This window comes from Tiliqua scincoides, chromosome 4 (genome assembly GCF_035046505.1).
Source record: "Tiliqua scincoides isolate rTilSci1 chromosome 4, rTilSci1.hap2, whole genome shotgun sequence".
NCBI classification, from domain to species: Eukaryota; Metazoa; Chordata; class Lepidosauria; order Squamata; family Scincidae; genus Tiliqua; species Tiliqua scincoides.
Genome location: NC_089824.1, coordinates 11,699,278 through 11,717,595, shown reverse-complemented (window position 1 = coordinate 11,717,595; position 18,318 = coordinate 11,699,278). Strand labels below are relative to the sequence as shown.

At 41.4% G+C, this 18,318-nt stretch overlaps 1 protein-coding gene across 6 annotated transcripts in view; it reads right to left on the bottom strand.

Annotated features, from left to right (window-relative positions):
- The window catches only part of ASAP1 (ArfGAP with SH3 domain, ankyrin repeat and PH domain 1), a 184,042-nt gene that overhangs the window by 47,764 nt on the left and 117,960 nt on the right, over nucleotides 1–18,318 (bottom strand). For all 6 annotated transcript variants that reach the window (XM_066623058.1, XM_066623061.1, XM_066623062.1 and 3 more), the window contains 6 exons: nucleotides 17,222–17,351; nucleotides 15,758–15,843; nucleotides 14,756–14,831; nucleotides 13,789–13,875; nucleotides 5,682–5,782; nucleotides 3,709–3,778 (listed from right to left, as the gene is read on the bottom strand). In XM_066623058.1, coding sequence (XP_066479155.1) covers nucleotides 3,709–3,778; nucleotides 5,682–5,782; nucleotides 13,789–13,875; nucleotides 14,756–14,831; nucleotides 15,758–15,843; nucleotides 17,222–17,351 — 550 coding nt within the window. The remainder of the gene's footprint in view (nucleotides 1–3,708; nucleotides 3,779–5,681; nucleotides 5,783–13,788; nucleotides 13,876–14,755; nucleotides 14,832–15,757; nucleotides 15,844–17,221; nucleotides 17,352–18,318) is intronic.

The window sequence follows — 18,318 nt, the reverse complement described above, 5'->3', positions numbered from 1 at the left end:
CAGAAACACAGCAACTGTTACCCTGCACATGCCCAATCTTGTCTGATCTTGGAAGCTAAACAGGGTCAGGCCTGGTTAGTACTTGGATGGGAGACCGCCTGGGAATACTGGGTGCTGTAGGCTTATACCATAGTCTTTCGAGACTGAAGGTTGCCAACCAAGCGGCAAATTGGCAGAGGTGGCAAACTGACAATGGTGGCCCTGCCCTCTGCATCTACCTTTAACTCACCACACACTGAGCCACTTCAGCTGGCTCACCAACCTACTTTCCATTCACTGAAAGTGAGCAGGATCAGGATTGGGGCAGCGGAAACCCAACTCTTTTTCCAGCAGCACTGGCAATGAAAAAGCTACTGCAGCCTTGCTCTCCTCACCCACACAGTATGGATGAGGAAAGAGACGCAACAGCGAATTTATGCCCCTCCCTCCTCAGGCAGGGTCTCCCTGTGGTTATGGTTATAAAGTTACAACAAGCAGCCAGAGTGCGTGTTTGAGCATAAGGCCGTATGTCAGTGACACTTCGCATGCAAGATTCAAACTCTGGTATCTTCAATTTAAAAAGAAAAGAAGAATCCAGTGGTGACTGGAAAGACCTCTGTTTAAGACTTTGGAGAGATACTGCCACCATAGACAGTACTGAACTAGATTGGGCCAATTGTCAGTCTAAAGAAGCTTCATAGGCTCACATTTGGTCCTCATAATATGAAACTTAATGGAAACTGAACCTAGTGGGTGAAACAGTAATCCTGTCATGTGTGCTCCCTCAGGCATTTGGTGGGCTACAGTGAGATACAGGAAGCTGGACTAGATGCGCCCTTGGCCTGATCCAGCGGGGCTCTTATGTTCTTAGGTTCTTAAGACAGAGAGTGCCACCACTGCTGAATGGTAGGAGGTAAAGAGAATTGTTCAAATGTTTCTTATATACATTACCTACATTTTCAGGAAAACTTAAACAGCCAGAAAAACATTATCCACTACTATTTAAATCTATACTGCCTTGTTAGGGAGAAGACACATCAACCATTTGATTATATAGGAACAGTATGTGGGGGAGAGCAGAACACTTTTGTCATATTGTAAAAAGTGTGAACAGCAGCCAATGTTACACGTTTTACCCTTTAACCCAGCAATTTTCTATCTTTTTCCTCTCACAACACACTGACAAGGTGCTAAAACTGAAAAGGAGCATCATCAGTTTTCTGATAATTGACAAGGCACATTGCACTGCTGGTGGTAAGGTTCACATCCCCCAATGGCCCTATAAAGGGCACTTTATAAATCAGCAAACTATACAAATATGAAGGCTGGAAAACCACTTATAAAAGTTCTCTCAGGGTTTTTATCTTGCTTGATGTCCATCACGGTGGCAGATAATATAAACAAAACAATAGAATAGCAGCGAAACCAGCAATAAAATGAATCATCAAAACATAGAAGTGAAAGAAAAATAAAAGCACTGCAGTATAGAATGACTTTAAAACCCAGAAATAACCAGTAGTAAAAATCTAGCAGAAAGATCTACCATGAAAACACCCAGTATTGACAAAATTGTATGCACACTGATTAAAAGTTTAAATAGAACTTTATTGCCCATTTAAAAGCAGTAAGCCTGAAGGAAATGCATGATGCATCTTCCCAGAGTAAATACCGAAGCTGCACTGACACCATGGGAAAAAAACCCTGTCCCAATCATACCAGCATCAATGGTGGGCCAGAGAGCAGGCACTGCAAAGCACATTGTAAGGCCCAGGTAGGTTCATATGAGTGAAGGCAGAGCCAAAGTTAACCTTGTCCTAAATCATACAGAACTAATGGTCAAAACCATACTTTGAACTGGACTCAAAAACAAAATGACAGCCAGTGCAAGTGGTGCAAATCAAGTTGTCATACTATCACAATGTCAGCTTCCTCCCACTCCTCTAAATATCTGAGCAGCTGCTTCTGAACAGCAGAACTTTCTGAATTTGCAATAGTTTAATCTATTGGATGCTACCAATACAAGCATCCGCAGCTTAACAATGATTTGCTTAATGATGGATCGCATATATGACGGTGGTCAAAACACAATAAAGATGCTCTTAACAAGGCAATCGCGTCTCCCATAGTCTGCAACAGAGTATCTGTTTACATAACAGAGAGGCTCTTAATGTAAAGAAGAGGCAATCTCCAGTATCCTGCACAGGCCAGCTAGTGTCTAGCAGGGGAGTGTCTGTTTACACCAGGGATGTCCAAACTTTTGGTCAGGAGGGCCACATCATCTCTCTAACACTGTGTCGGGGGCTGGGAAAAAATTCATTTACATTTCAAATTTGAATAAATTTACATAAATGAATATATTAGAGATGGAACTTATATGAATGAATGAAGGTCTTGCAATAGCTCAAGGCTTATAAAAGGCCTTGCACAAAGCAAGGCCGACCTTTCCTTTTCTGCTGCTGCTGCATCACAGATGTGAAACAGCAAGCAGTGGAGGGAGCCCTCATCCCACAACTCACGTGAGAGGTTGAATAGTTGGCCGTTACACTGAGAGCAGTTGCATCAAGCCAGTGCGGGCTCCAGCAAGTCGCCGGAGGGCCAGAGGCTCATTGGAGACTGGGAACTCCCTGTAAGCCAGATTGGGAATCCTCAAGGGCTGCAAATGGCCCCACAGCGGGGATTTGGGCATGCCTGGTTTACACAACAGAGGCAATAGATTGGACTGAACGTTCACTTAATCACCTAATCACATAACAACGGAGATAAGAGAACGTATCCCCATTGTTAAGTGGCGCACACCTGTACATTGGTGAATGTGGCTAGAGTCGAGGTAGGGAGGCATCTGGCATACCAGCTGAAGCTGGCAAAAAGCATACATGGCAACTAATGCCACCTAAAGATCCAAGGATAATACTGAATCCAGGAGAACTCCCAAGGTGTGAACTTGATCCTTGAGGGGGAGTGTCTAGATCAGATTGTATATCACTTCTGAGATTAACAAACCACATGCTCTAATACCTTGCCCAGAAAAGGCAAGTTGGAGACTGGCTGAAAGAAATATAAGGCTTTAGGACAAGTGTGTTTGCGACCCGATTTCTGATGGGTTGCAGGCCCACCAAGGCCAGGACACTGCAGGGTAAAATGGCGGATGACTAGGTAAAATGGCATGCACATAACCTGGAAACAACTTCCGTGTCATCCACCATTTTACCCTCTTGGCATCCTGGCCTCAGCAGGCCCAGATCCACTGTGGGTAACTCAGGGAGTCACCAAGGTAAGGAGTTTGGAAACCCCTGGTTTAGAGTAAACAGGTTCCAGGGCAGATTTCTTAGAGAGTGGCTTCACCACTGCCTCCTTTAAGTAGGAGAGTACCACACCTAGCTTCACATTAGTATTCAGAACCTCCAGGACTCAAGTACCCTGCATAACCCTGGTCTTCTTGATAAATCAGAAGTGGCACGGGTTGAGCGCAAATATGGGCAGGATTAACTTCCAAGTAGCCTGTTCACATTTTCAGGCAAAACAATCAGAAAGAAATCCATAATAACTGGAACAGAGAGCACATTGGCCTCATTCTCATCTCACCATGGCATCCAGATTAGAAAAAAACATGAGATCCAGACAAGTAGGCTAATATAAAATCTCTCACTATTTCAATTGTGGGAATGGATATTATAAACATCAGAAAGAAGGAGAATGTGTGTGGGAGGAGAGAGAAGAAAAACTACTTACAGTTGCATGGGATATAGTCAGAATACCATTCTTGACAGCGCATTTTCTTCTTTGCCAAACTTTCCTTAGTCTAAACATTAAATAAAAATGTGACATGATGAAAATGTTTTGGAAGAAGATTACTGTAGTTATGAATACTATTGCAAGAACTAAACTAAAGTTTGACCTTACAATTCTCCTAATAATTTATACTAAAGATATACCAAAATAATACCGAGAATTAATTTTCTATCTGATATTTACAAAAAGGATGTCTTCTTCTACACATTAAAGTACAGACAGTTCTGTTCCTTTCTAAACAGGAAAATTAGCTATATAGATATGCTAAATTAACCAAATACAGGTCCAACCTTATTACACACGGATTTTTTACACAACATGACTTGACTCAACATGAATGGCCACTGCAAATGGGAATGAAAGTGCTGGTCCCTGGAGAAGGGGAAAAATGCACCCCTTTAAAATGCTTTTCTTACTGCTGTAGAGATTTTTATCTCAACATGATGAGAAGAGCCCTTTAAATTAAAGGAAAAGAGTCCTTTACAATAGAGGGCAGCCAGCTGACAATCCATCAATCATTCTCTCTCTAAGTGACTCCCTCCCTTCCCCCTGAACATGTGAAAGAAAGATAATTCTTTCTAAGCGCCTGGAGAGAGACTGCAAGGTTGTTTTTAAATCACAGGAGCAAAGGGACTTTGTTGTTGTAGATGGCGATTTTTGCCATTCACATGAGTTCTGGGAATGGAACCCACACGAATAACGAGACTCAACCTGTATATAAAAAACTTAAGGCTCAGCTGTAAACAATTTGTTCAGAATTCAGATTGCTGGCAAAACAAAGTATCCTTATCAGATAGAACTCACACAGTTTGTTATGAATACACTTCATATTTGCATCAAGAGCTGCCCATTTTTAGAAATATGTATTAAAACAAATGGAATGTTCTTTTCATAAACCAAGTTTTTAAAAAAACTCTCTGTTGTACAATTAAATTTATCAGTTATCCAACAGATTCTTAGAGAAATACAGTATATTTATGCTTTGCTGGTGTTGTCACCAAATATATCTACCACACTCAGCTGAAGAGCAGGCAATCTTGTTTTTACCAGTTTGCAATTTAATTTATTTAATTTCACCTTTTTATATATTTGCAAATATTTCTATACCAAATCTTCCAAACTAAACTGTCAGGCTGCTCTGTCAAATTTTTCTGCATTTATATTTCACAAGTTAATTGTTTACAGGGGAAGGTGACAGAAAAGTGACAGAATCAAACAAACCCTGGACTTCACACAATAAACATCTCACAGAAAAAAGAAAATGTAATTTTTAATTACCTGCCACCCTTTCCTATATTTTTGTTCACTCAGCTGACCACTAAGGTTGGAATAAATTACACTACCTGGATCATTCTATTAAATGCAGTCACTTCTCCAATATTTAGATCATTATGCCCAGTTTATAAAATAGGGTGCCCACTTACAAGCTCCCCTAGTGTCTAATAAGGAATGGAGGAAGACAGAAGAGAGTCTCTATCAATAGTAGAGATCCTCAATGGTTCAGATCATAATAGCCAATGGGGCAGGCCTGCTTTCTGTAGCTGGGAAAGAAATGAATATTTAATCATAACACAGTTTATAAGATGTATAACTTTTATAAGAAAGTTATGATCGGTATAAAGGGGAGGTGCATTATAAAGTGGTTGGAACAACTTTCCTTTCTCTTGGACTGTCTGTAGCCTCCTGGGTCTAATAAACTATTATATTATACATTACACATTATATATAACATTATAAAATAGTTTTATCAACTTTCATTAAGCCATTTTTCAGTTAAGATTTTATATATTGAATGCAGAATGCTCAATTAAGTTGAGCTTTGGTTTGATTCAGATTCATTTTCATGCAAGAACCCATCTACACTGATAGGTTCCCAACTTATCTAATTATTATGTTCCTTCTAGGGTACATACCCATCACTCTTCTTTAAAAGATAGCCCTTCTTTTCACTGCCATATTCTTTATTTCCCTGAAGCTGATGCATGCTATACCCTCCTTGCCTGCTCTGGGAATCCTAGAAAGAAGGAAATGAACAGATAAATGTTTATCTTCAATTTTCATATTAGTATTAAATTGCTTGCTTTGTTTTACTTCAATTCCTCCTTTTACCACAATTCAAGAACAGAAGGTCCTGTTTTGCGTAAACCTCCCAGGTTGTTATATGAAGCTTTGGAGCATGTAAAGAATTAAGGCATAGTTCCACAAGGTGATGAAGGCTTTAAATGAACATTGCAAGATGTTTTAGTAAAAATAAAAGTAAATATTTGGCAAACATTATGAACAGAAGCATGTGCAGCATGGTAAGCATATACAGTACAATTATATTCACTGTTTATCTAAATTTACCACTTCGTTTCTTAGTTTACCAAGGAACTACTTGGTTTAGTTCATGGTATGAAATGAAATCCAATATATACATGTATATGTATACATTTGGTCCCCGAGTTACAGATATCCAAATTATGAACAATCATGTTGGTGCTTTTGCACAGGTGCAGTCTCTCAGTTGTGATGCTTTTGTGAAGGCACAATAGCGCTGGACCATGTGATATGTATGTTCTAACTTCTGAGCAAATCTCCACAATGGAAACATATCTTGGGGACTTAGTATACCGGCATGTATGTGTGTATATATAAACATACATACATGCCCCAATGAAAGAACAGATTGACTAAAAACCTGTAAATTACTGTAATTATGAAACAATGATTCATTAAAGCATTGACTTACTCTCCTAGACTTCGATCAGGAAAGGCAAAGGCAACATAGGAAGAAAAAAGCAGAACATTTTAAGACAGTATTATTTGTTAAAAGAAGGATATTCATGTGCATGTAACATCTTCATTTTAATACTTCAATCTGTAGTAAAAGCATAGAAGCAGCAAGAAATAGGCATATTTAGATTCTCATGGCTTTGTGGGTAACAGACAAAACTACAAATCTTCTCTTGAAAAAGGTGTTAACAGAAAAAGAGATGGGTCTAGCAATGGTGAAAAATGAAAGACACATTTGATAAAACTTAGAACAGGGCTCATGTATATTTCCATTTCTTTTTAAATTTGCTCCCTCATGTTTTAGGTTCTGTCCATAAGTTTGTGGTCAAGCCCTGGATGGTTCATTATAAATTCAGTGACAGTGGGTTAAGATTATTTTAGAGGATATCAAGTCCACCAGACATCAGCTGGGGAACAGTAATACTGAAATAAACATAATTCTTTGCAAATTGATAAGACCAAATCCAATTGAGCTCACACCGCAATATTCACACCTTGACTATTCTATACATTTGACAATGTTAATGCAATAATGGAAAGCAATAACTTGAAAAACACCACTAAACCCTTCAAAACCATGCTATTTCCTTGACAATGAATAGCTTAAATAACTTAAAAGATTGCACTACTACTAGAAGATGATGAAAGGCTTCTTAAAAATTGAAGCAGGTGCCTCTAGTTTCTTAAACCATTCGGTTGAGTAGCTGAATTCAGTATTCAGTAGCATCCAGTATTAGTTTAGCATAAATGACTGATACCATTAAGGCCGCAATCCTAACCCATTTTCCAGCACTGACATAAGGACAATGCAGCTCCAAGGTAAGGGAACGAACATTCCCTTACTTTGAGGAGGCCTCTGTGAGCACCACCCAACTGTAGGATGCAGCACACATCCTATTGGCACAGCTATGCCAGTGCTGGAAAGTGGGTTAGGATTGCAGCCTAAGATACATAAGATATGGGCAGCCCTATCCTAACCCATGCTGGAACAGGTAGATCAGCTGGCCTGCCCCATATCCAATGCGGGGCTGGGGATGCCTGTGGGTCAGCCTGGGGCAAAGGTAATTCATTCCCCTTACCCCAGATAACACGGCAGTAGCCCCAATGGGTCTATTCAGATCTACTCGGATCACCTCTAAAGAGGTGGGGCAGATCCGAGCAGCCTGGTGCTGCGCTGAGTTGCCTGACCGTGGGGTTAGTATCCGACCCCCAAGTATCGAATCCTGGCTCCAACTTGCCCACAGACATGCCCCCTGCCCACCCTCATTCGTCCTCCCCCTGCCCTCCCCAAACCCCCATGCTGCCCTGACTCAGTGTGACTCAGCCACCAGTGCAAACCTACCATTGCACCGGCTCTGCAATGAGAAGCAACGAGAAGGAAATCATGCTGGAAGGAAGAACAACTGGAAAAGGCTTAAGCACGTCTTTCTCCCATCCATGGTGGAAAGTGACCATGTAGAGCACATGCTTCTCATGCAGTAGAGCCCAGGTTCAATCCTTAGTGTCTCCGGTAGGGATGAAAAAAATTTTGTCTGAAAATCTGGGTAGCCACTGCCAGACACTGTACACAAAACTGAACTAGATGAACCATGTTCTGACAGTATAAAGACAGCTTTCTATGTTCTTGTTTGCTTATGTCAGGGGTCGGCAACCTGCGGCTCTAGAGCCGCATGCTGCTCTTTCAGCTGTCTGCTGCGGCTCCTCCAGGTGAAAGTGGCAAAGGGGGTAACAGGAGGCACCTGTGTTGGGAGTGCAGGCTGCTTCCCTCTGCCCCCTGAGCTCACTGCCCTCCTCTCCCTTCACCCCCACCTGCCCTGCATTGGTTTCCCTTAAGCTCCCTGTTTTTCCCTTCCCCAACTCTCCAGCAGGCTCAGCCAATCAGCATCCAGCAGGCTCCTGGCTTTTTCTGTTGGAATGGCTCAGGGCCCTTCACTGGCTGACCACCAGCCAATCCTGAGCCGCCCTCCTCCTCAGCCATTGCGTGCCCTTGCAGCCCGCCTTTCCCTGAACAGGTCCCCACTCAGTGCAAGGAGAGGCTTTTCCTCCACAGCAGAGGAGACATCCTGTGTGTCTACTCAGTTGTAAGCCCCATTACAGAGGATGAAGCTTACTCCCAGGAAAGGGTGCCTGGGATGGCAGCCTTGGCACCTGCTCTAATGTGTGCCTACTCAGTTGTAAGCCCCATTACAGAGGATGAAGCTTACTCCCAGGAAAGGGTGCCTGGGATGGCAGCCTTGAAGCCTGCTCAAGGCCAAGCGCAAGGACAGGTGAGTGGGAGCCCGCACAGGTCTGTTCCAGAGTAAGCCCCGATGTAGTCCCTGGGCTACTCCCAGGAACATGTGGAGGGCTGTATCCTCAGCCTTCTCCTGTGCAGGCCTACTCACAAGTAAGCCCCGCTGTAGTCAGTGGGGCTTCCTCCCAGGAAGGTGTGGAGGGCTGCAGCCTCAGCCCCCTCCTATGCAGGTCTACTCACAAGTAGTCAGTGAGGCTTCCTCCCAGGAAAGTGTGGAGAGGACTGCAGCCTGAGAGCTCCAACCAACTTGTCTTCTCAGAAGTCCCATTGTAGCCAATGGGGCTTACTCCCAGGATAGTGTGGAGAGGGTTGCAGCCTGAGTGAGGGAGGGAGGGAGGGCAGGCAGGGCAGAAGCTGGCCTGTGGTTCCCCCCCCACCTTCCCCCCCCCCCAGCTCTGGCTTCTTCTCTTCCCCACCTCTGGAGTCTGTGTCCTTTTTTTCCTTCCAGCAGGGTGCCTCTGGAAGGTGGGGGGAGTTCTTTAGTATCCATGTAAGATAAGCAGATGTCATAACTGCCATATGTATTGGAATCCTGGAAGATCTGGTGAGGAGGTAGAAGTGGTGTCAGCAGTGGCCCCTTTAAGGGTCAGGCCTGGGCATCCAGCAGACTGTGCTGCACAGCTGCAGCCACTTGAAGGCAATAGGGCCCTCAGGGATATAAGGAGTACCTGAGGCAGAAAGGGTTTGTTGGTTTTGAAGGAGCACCTGAGGAAGGGGGTGTGGGTTGGAGAAGGAGTGCAGGTTGGAGAGGAGACTGGCTTGGCTTTGACACTCTGACTGATTTGACTGACTGACTTTGGAATCTGATCTTGGACTGTGACTTGGCTTATTGACTTTGGACTCTGCCCTGGATGCTCTGACTGACTTTGTGACTAATGGACTGCTGGAGACACTGGAGTTTGGTGTGTGGCTGCTGTGCCCAAGACCTGCTGAGGACCCAGGGTCTGCTGTAGTGGTAGGAGGCTGCTGGCAGGAGAGAGGACCTCTGCAGGTTGAACAGGCGAGCTACCCTGGAGGTGGGGTCCAGCAGGAACCAGGGTCATTTGTTGGGGGAAAGAAGGGGAGCTAATTTGCTTAAAGTGGGCCTAATTCTCCAGGCAGAGAATGGCCTTGGAATCAGGCAAAACACCATAGAGGACCAGGCATCTGAAAACACAGGACAAGAATGTATGACAAAACTAACTAAAAGTTACAAGAGGGGGCTACATTATAAAAATGGGACCTATAAGAGCTATACTGGTAGTTACCAGTATCGATGCTATATTAGTAACAGTAAACACTCACAATCTTAATAAGCTGAAACTTCTAGGCTATTTGAGCAAAAAGCTGACATATGCTCAATTAGTCACTTAGATGCGGGCAAGTGCTTTGTTGTCTCCTTTTTGTTCCAGCTTCAGTTCCTTACACTGTATTATGTTGGCTGGTGTACATGGCTACTTTAGACAGTAGGCCAGACACATACAGACACCACCAAAACCCCCATGAACTCAGGTGGTTGAGTTTTATCAGTTATACACGAACAGAGCCACTGACAGGATAGTGTTTTCTACCCATGCAAGTACACAGAAGTAGCTAAGATTGTAATTTACAAGGGAAAAAAAATCAGATCCTGATGCAGACTGAGCATGCTCAATAACCCCTCCCCCCCAAGAGCTACAGAATGTTGTTAAGGAAAAAACCACAGCAGCAGAACAGGCAGAGCAAGGAGGAAGAATTGGTTTGCCTGAGTTAACTGGTCGTTAGGCCTGAGGAAATGCAACATTTTGTTGCATGTCCCTCTTGTACATACCTATTGATAAAGAAGATTGTCTAATAAGTTACTCTATTTTAGAATGTTGCACTTTTCATTATTTTTATGAGAATGATCAGCACTTCTTCCACTGAATTCCCTTTGCCAGTTATTTAAACACAGAACAACAGCTGAAACACAGATGTAGTAAGCCATGAACCACCACCAGGCTTTATCTGGTGCAAATAGTTACTTCAAAGATATAATATTTTAATGCTGGTAATTTTCTAACTAAGCTAAATTACAACTGCATTTATTTACATCATAAAAATCAGAAAAAAACTTCACCATCTTCACTACAAAATACATGTAATTCTGTTTCTTAATTTGGAAGAGGAGGGATGGAGATTTGTTAGTTTTTCAAGAGGTGTAAATTTTTATGGTTTACTAAGCAGACCATCTGCTGCAACTATAATTAGAACATGTTTTTTGTTGCATAAAACCAGACAAGCGTTTTGAATATCTTTTTAAAAATTTCCTTTTACAGAAGGTGTTTGTGTTGAATGGTTTTCCCATTACCTGGAATTAAAACAAAAGTTAATTGTTCTCTTGCTTTCTTTATCTATCAACATTTTTTATTAGAAAACCTGTTTAGAACTATATGACTTTACACTAGTAGATTTTGTTTGAGAAGGCAAATGTCCCTCTTGGATAATTTCTGTTACGACAACTTTCCCAATAACATCAGAGACCCAAAAATTCAAGTTTTAAAAAGACTGAGTAGTAGGTCGAATCAACTAAAAGAAGCAGACATTATAGACTTAAAACTTTCAATTTTTTTAACAAAGTCCCTCAAAAGACATCTAAGAAACCATAGCTAGCATAGGATAAGAGAACAAGTTCTAACTGGTTAAGAGAGGAAGCAAGAGAGGTGATCATAAAAACAACTCTACCAGTCCTGCCCAAATTGTGGCTAATCAAGTTTAATGCAGCCCACTGGCCATGTTTCGTGCCCCAACTTTCTGTTTTCTGTAGTGTCTGATAAGCAGCAAAACTAGGAGGTTTATTGAGATCCTGGTGACCTCCATATATGGCTGATGGTACACAGACCAATGGTTCATCAGCCATCTAAACCACACCATCTGGTTTACTGTCACATGCAAAAGAATGGCAACAAGATAAAGGTATTTGGTTGCCTTGAGCACTCCCTGAGGCATCTGATGGGCCACTGTGAGATACAGGAAGCTGGATTAGATGGGCCCTTGGCCTGATCCAGCAGGGCTCTTATGTTCTTATGGCAGTTCATAAAAATGCATGATTTATACAGATGTCCTTTCAATCCAGAACTGAGAAAATTATCTTCCATTTCATTTGCTATTTTCTCCTTTTATTCATTTCTGTTGCTAGCCTGTCCCCATCTTTAGAGATTAAAGCATGTTACGACATATATGCAGGTAAAATATGATTAACAGGTTACGAACAATCATCTATATCTTTAAACTGATCCATAATCTCTAAGGTTAGCCACTAAACGACAACACAAATGCCTGGCTGCATTTATCTGGCATGCCTGGCCAAGCCGGTCACTGAACCTCTCCCATCTCCAGTCACTACTAATGGCAGAAGTCAGCCAAGAGGCTCATGCCATTACTGGGAGTGCTGTGCCTGGGACTCCCATCTACAAATGGGAGTGCCTCCCTCAGAGGCCCCTGTCAAAACAAAAGCCTCTAGGCCTAGGAGATTGTCTCATTAGCCAGTGGGAGCAAGAGAAGCTACTTCAAAAGCCTGGCTTTGCCCAAGGGCCCCAGCAACATAGTGCCAGCACAGTTTATAGCTACAGAAGATAAGAACAGCCCCACTGGATCAGGCCATAGGCCCATCTAGTCCAGCTTCCTGTATCTCACAGTGGCCCACCAAATGCCCCAGGGAGCACACCAGATAATAAGAGACCTCAAGGCCCTTGTTGTTTTGAGTTGGTTCCAAGAAAGAATAATAAAAGAGGCATTGCCAATTGGTTTGAGAGATTGAGATGGAACAAAATGGAAGAGGTACTCTGTAATGTTGCTTTCATAAGCAACACAATACATTTTTCTTGCTAATAAGACTGTTGGTGCACTTGTGAATATGACTGTATGAAACAGTTCCTTCAAATTCAAATTAAAGTTTCAGGTTAGCTAACATGAATGATCACATCAGAATACATTTCTGTGTACTGAAAGGTCCCACTCTTAAACACAGCGATTCCTCCAACAGAGCGGGGGATATGTTCTCCAACAATCGAGTATGGTTTGAAACAGTGCTTTAAGACATACATTAATTTAATAGACAGGAAACACACCAATCGGCCCAGAATGTACTGCTCCCATTGGAAGAATGGCTACCAATTACTCCAGAACAAACTGCTGTAACAAATCAGTACTAAAGAAAACTGTTATCCAAGGTATGCCAGTACATACAATTAAAAATGAAAACTCAGTTTTATTGAGCACTGTTAAGCAAGCAAACTAAATTGCAAAATCCATACAAGCCCCTATATTGGTCTGTGGCAAGTATATGCACACGTGGCAGGAAGGCATCATGAATCCCTATCAGTCCCATCATGACCGAAAGCATGCGTTTACTGAATGCACAAAGTTCGAGACAGAAATGTAATTAATCCTAGATGTATGTCTGAGTGCTGTCTCAGAAAATTATCAGCTCTGACTAAAGCTATTCCTGGAGATCTGTTTTTGCAATGTATTTAACTTAAATAGATCTTGCTAAGTTTGTTTTCAATAGTAACTCAAAAATTGTAGATTCCTGAAGCTTCCAGTTTAACTCTAAAGCAGGGATGCTCAATAGGTGGATCGCGATCTACCGGTAGATTGCGAGGCAAAATGAGTAGATCGCGGAGCTCTGTCTCTCCAAACTGTTAATATGTCAGTTTCGTCTAGTGACTAGACGAAACTGACATATTTAGCTGACACTAAACTGAAACTGACACTTTAGCTGCTCTTCAGGCATGCAGCAACAAAACTGACGAAACTGACTAGACTCCAGCAGGGGCTCCATACATTAAAGGGGGTGTCTGTCAGACGCTTCCTTCCCCCCTGGTAGATCTCCGGGCCTTGCTGGGTTTCAAAGTAGCTCTCGAGCCAAAAAAGTGTGAGCACCCCTGCTCTAAAGAGTCATCAACTTCAGTCCTCCAACTGTAATTAATATATGTTGTATCTGAAACTCTTACCTCCTTCTGATCAAGCTGTAATGAGGATTTTATCAAATCTCTGAGTGCAGTGAGTTGTTTCTTTTCTTCATCTTGGGTCTGCTTTATCTAGAGTAAAAACATTCCCAATTATTTTGATTTTCCAAAGCAGTACCCATGTTTGTTATTTTAGCGAACTTGAATTTACTGCAAAGTTAAAATGCAGAAATAGTCTGCAGATGTGTGGCACTGGAATTCAGTCCAAGGAAGGAGCATGGCAGGAACAGGGCAGGCCCAATCCTAGTCTTTGTGTGCTGGCCCGCCACCGGTGTGCACTGTTGCAAACGTGCCTGTGGGCCTTAGCACTGATGCTCCATCGATGCTGGGTCAGTGCTTGTGGAGCACCAGAGCTCTGTTGCTCAGCAGTCATGCAGATCGCTGAGCAGCAGAGAGGTAGGTGGGGGCGTGGAGGGATGCGGCATTCTGGGGTGGGGAGAAGGCATGCCAGAGAGAGGAAGCAGGGCGAGAGGGAAGCAGTATCGATGGAGCTTTGCTCCACCTGATACAGAGCCTCCGTGTTGGGCAGCTAGCCAGATACAGAAGGTCTGAATTCTACAACGAAGAACTGTAGGGTCTTAGGGTCGACGAAGAATCAAGTAGCCCCATTGCAGGGCTACTCGCTCTACCCAGGGGAAGGGGACAAAAGACCCCTTCTTCCAAGGTGGAGACGGTGGATACCCAGAGTATGCAGGATGCAGCGGCAGCCATTTTCAGCACCACTGCAGTCCCATGTGTCAGGCAGCTCAGGACTGGGCTGCCCTTCTCTTCAGAATAATGCAAAATATTATAGTAAATTTAACTGGTTTAAAGTTAGCCATCTCCAACAAAAGTAAGTTGATTTTTGTGCGTGTCAAGAAAGAGGATGTTAACTGTCATTCTTCAGTGTTTATCCTCAGATAATATGTTTTCCAAGCAAACAGGCAATTCCCCTACCTTATAAATGACTTACGTTATATAAATCAGCAGCTAGTTTTTCAATATACTGTTTTAGTTTATCAGCCGTTTTCAAGCCATCTTGGAAGAAACTATAATGGAAAAAAAAACCTTTGATTTATCAACAATATGCAAGATCCTTGTTTTAAAATTACCAACTTTACATTAAGTTTTCAAATTTCTTATCTGAAATGTATTATCTAACTTTTCCCTACTGTACTCCACACAAGTGTAGGAAGGTAAAAAAAAAAAATTCACATATCCTTTCAAAGTGGGAGTTATAAATTACTTAAGCCACTTGAAACTTGTATTTTATCATGTCACTTTTACTTTTTCCTCATAAAGAGATAATGAACCTCTGAATGAAAACCTAACAACGTTGCCCCAACTACTGCTGAGTCAGTAGTTATGGATGTATAACGTCATAGTTGTATTCATGATGGGGAAGGGATATAGTTCAATGGCAGGGCACCTGCTTCACATACAGAATGCCTCAGAGTTTATTCCTTGAGTCTCCATGTAGGACCAAAAAAATCCACCTGTAACTCTGAAGAGCGGCTGCCCATCAATGTGGACAATCTAGTTAACAAGATACTCTTATATATTCAAAGTGAGCTAAAAATCTGTTTCCATGCCTAAATATTTTCTTTCAGTAAGAAGCTCCTTCCACTTCTCTTTCTGGAATAGTTCCCTGCATCCCTGTACAAAGCAGCCAACATTTCTGCTGATACTGCACACACAATGACAAGCCAAATTTCAAACTATATATACCCATTTGAAAGGGTAAAAAAAATGGCCTTCCACATGGAAAATGAAAGAACTTAGCACTGTCTGTTTCATAGGTCTGTTTTGACTGAATTGGAGACAAAAGTAAATTTTGGTTTATTTTTTTTTAAGCAGCAATATCTAAATCTTGCATACATATTGCAAAAGAATATGATGCTATCAAGGTAGGGATGAAAAGGACGATCACTTAAAATTCTTATATTGCAGTTAAACAGTAACAGATTATACTTACTTGCATTGTGCATGATAATACTTAATAAGATTCTGTAGAAGGTCCACACCTTTTTTTGTCTTGATTTCATTAACCTTAATGAGATACTGTAGGAAGAAAAAGCAACACTCAGTAGATAATTATATATTGGGGCCTCAGCTGTGTTCAAATACAGGTTCTATTTCAGATCTGTTTAACAAATTCAGCAATTATCTCAGAGATTGCCTTGCAGCCCACATTTAGACCCACTCTACCAATACAATGATTAAGATCTTTGTGTATACAGATTAGCATAACACAGGAAGCTTAAATTTATTTACAATTAATTAAAACAAACACTGTAGGAAAAAAGGAAATGTATTTCTTTCCAAATTGCCTGAAGTGGTAGCTTTTCTCTTCCTGCAATTACTAACCTACCTTTTAAGTTCAGTCGCTTTTCTAACTTTACTGAAGGAATTATCTGAAATGTTTTGAGGAAATATTTTTGATAGTATTTCTGCAAAATATATTATTGAGGCATCACTGTTTGGAATCATCTATCAGATACTGCAAGAGTTTCACTCAAATGATTCTTCTTTATACAAAAAAATTCTCAAGCATAACATGATTATTCATTTAAAAGATGTATCCTATCTTTCCACTTGCACAAGGGAGGTGCTCATGGCGGCTCACAACATATTTTACATACCCGGCCTTTTGATGAAAATGATCTCTGAGGTGCTTACAACAACTCAGAAACCCCTTAGTTCTCTGGCTGATACCCTCGCTTGCTTCTCCAGTTCCTGGGCAACTGGCAGCTGAAGCAGAGTTTTTAGTCACAAAAATCAGTTTACAGAAAATCTTAGGATTGTGCCATTTACCCAAGATTATTTTTAAAGCGTATATGTTGCCATTCAGCCTGGAATCCAAGTCAATGCACCAATTGGCACAACCCTGAAAGCAGGCTGAGAGATGGGACAAACAAATGCGGGCTATGTTTGGGTGACTAATGAAGTTGACATTTTACTGTACCACTAATGGTAGGCTGCATTGAAAAGTAAAGCTTTTCTTTTTTCCTTCTATAAATAGTGCATTCGGATGGGAGGAGAGTGCACAATCCCAATCAGGATCATGGGGCAACAAATTTTTAAAAAATGGGCCAGCGTCTTGAAGAAGAAAAAAAAAAAACCACCTCCCACGCTGCGGTTTTGCTTCACCTTGTCATGTACCACATTATATATAAAAAAATAATGAAGCAGCCAAAACATGTGTTCCATGCAACATGTAGTCTGTCCCCAAAACAGCATTAACTTCAGTCACATTTTAGGATCATGTGAATCAGTCCTAAGTAGAGTATGAACCTAAAATGAGACTGAGAGATGGAGCTTTACTTAGGATTAATCTATCAGTGGGAACAATCATCCTCAAATTGTGAATGGTCCAGGACTGATAGAATATTTCAGTGGAAGTATAAATTAAAAATGTACATAAAATAAAGTTACGTACTTCACACATCTGGAGCTGAAATAGCCGCCTTTCTTTCTCCATTTCTTCTGCTATCTCAGCTCCAGTTATTTCTGTCCTTATCATTCCATGCTGTTTTGCATGTTCTCTTTTTTCCTTTTCAATTTTTGTGCTGTAATTGCAAAAGCATACATTCAGGATGGGACAGGAGAACAAACTAGTTCTGTTCATAAAAGATACAAGTCTCATAACACATTAAAATAAGTTTCAGCAAGAGATGTATCCAAATTAAGGCCAGCTCCCCATTAACTTGAAAACCACTAAGGTCCAGCTAAGAAGTGTGCAAAGAATACCCATACTTAAGTTCAGCATACTCATGCCTAATGGCATATTGATGGGTTTCATCTTTCCCATGCTATGCTTACTGTCATGGTGGTGATATAAGAAAAAATCTTGCTAAAAGAACTGTGACATGGTCCTCAAACTAATCTCCCTTTTGACTATACAGTATGTTAAAGGCTAACCTCTGATGAAGACAGGCAGGCTGATTTTACTATCACAAACACCCACAGCGACAACAAAGCTTCTAAGTGGAATCACAAGGTGATATAGCAACAATGAGAATAAAACGCTAGATAAAACAAAAAAGATACAAATGCATCTACACGCATTTCACATATACTGTGTACCACGAATTCAAAGGTACAAAAGAACTTTATTTTTCTAACTTACAAGACATGTATTTTAACACCAACAGTGCTAACTCTTAGGGCACTCTATTGTTTCCTTATGCAGTTTTGCCAAAGTGTACCTTAGGGCATATTTTCATGAAAATGTACTATATAGCAACTGCTTAGAACACACTCCAACAGAGCTTTAACTGCATTGCATGTATATGACGACAATCACTGTAGTCTTTCACCACATACTGAGCAGAGCACTCTATTCTCTATTTCTCTCAGTTTCTGAAGTCTTTTTTTTTTTAAAGCCATCAATGAGCAGCAAGTTAATGAAGTACAAAGTGTGCTTTAAAAAGTTGAAAAGGCTAACAGCCTTCCTGAAACATGGATGGAGGGACTGGATAATCATCTGAAGTGTTCAATTTGCTGATGAGTGCATATGTCACAGGCATTCCAAAA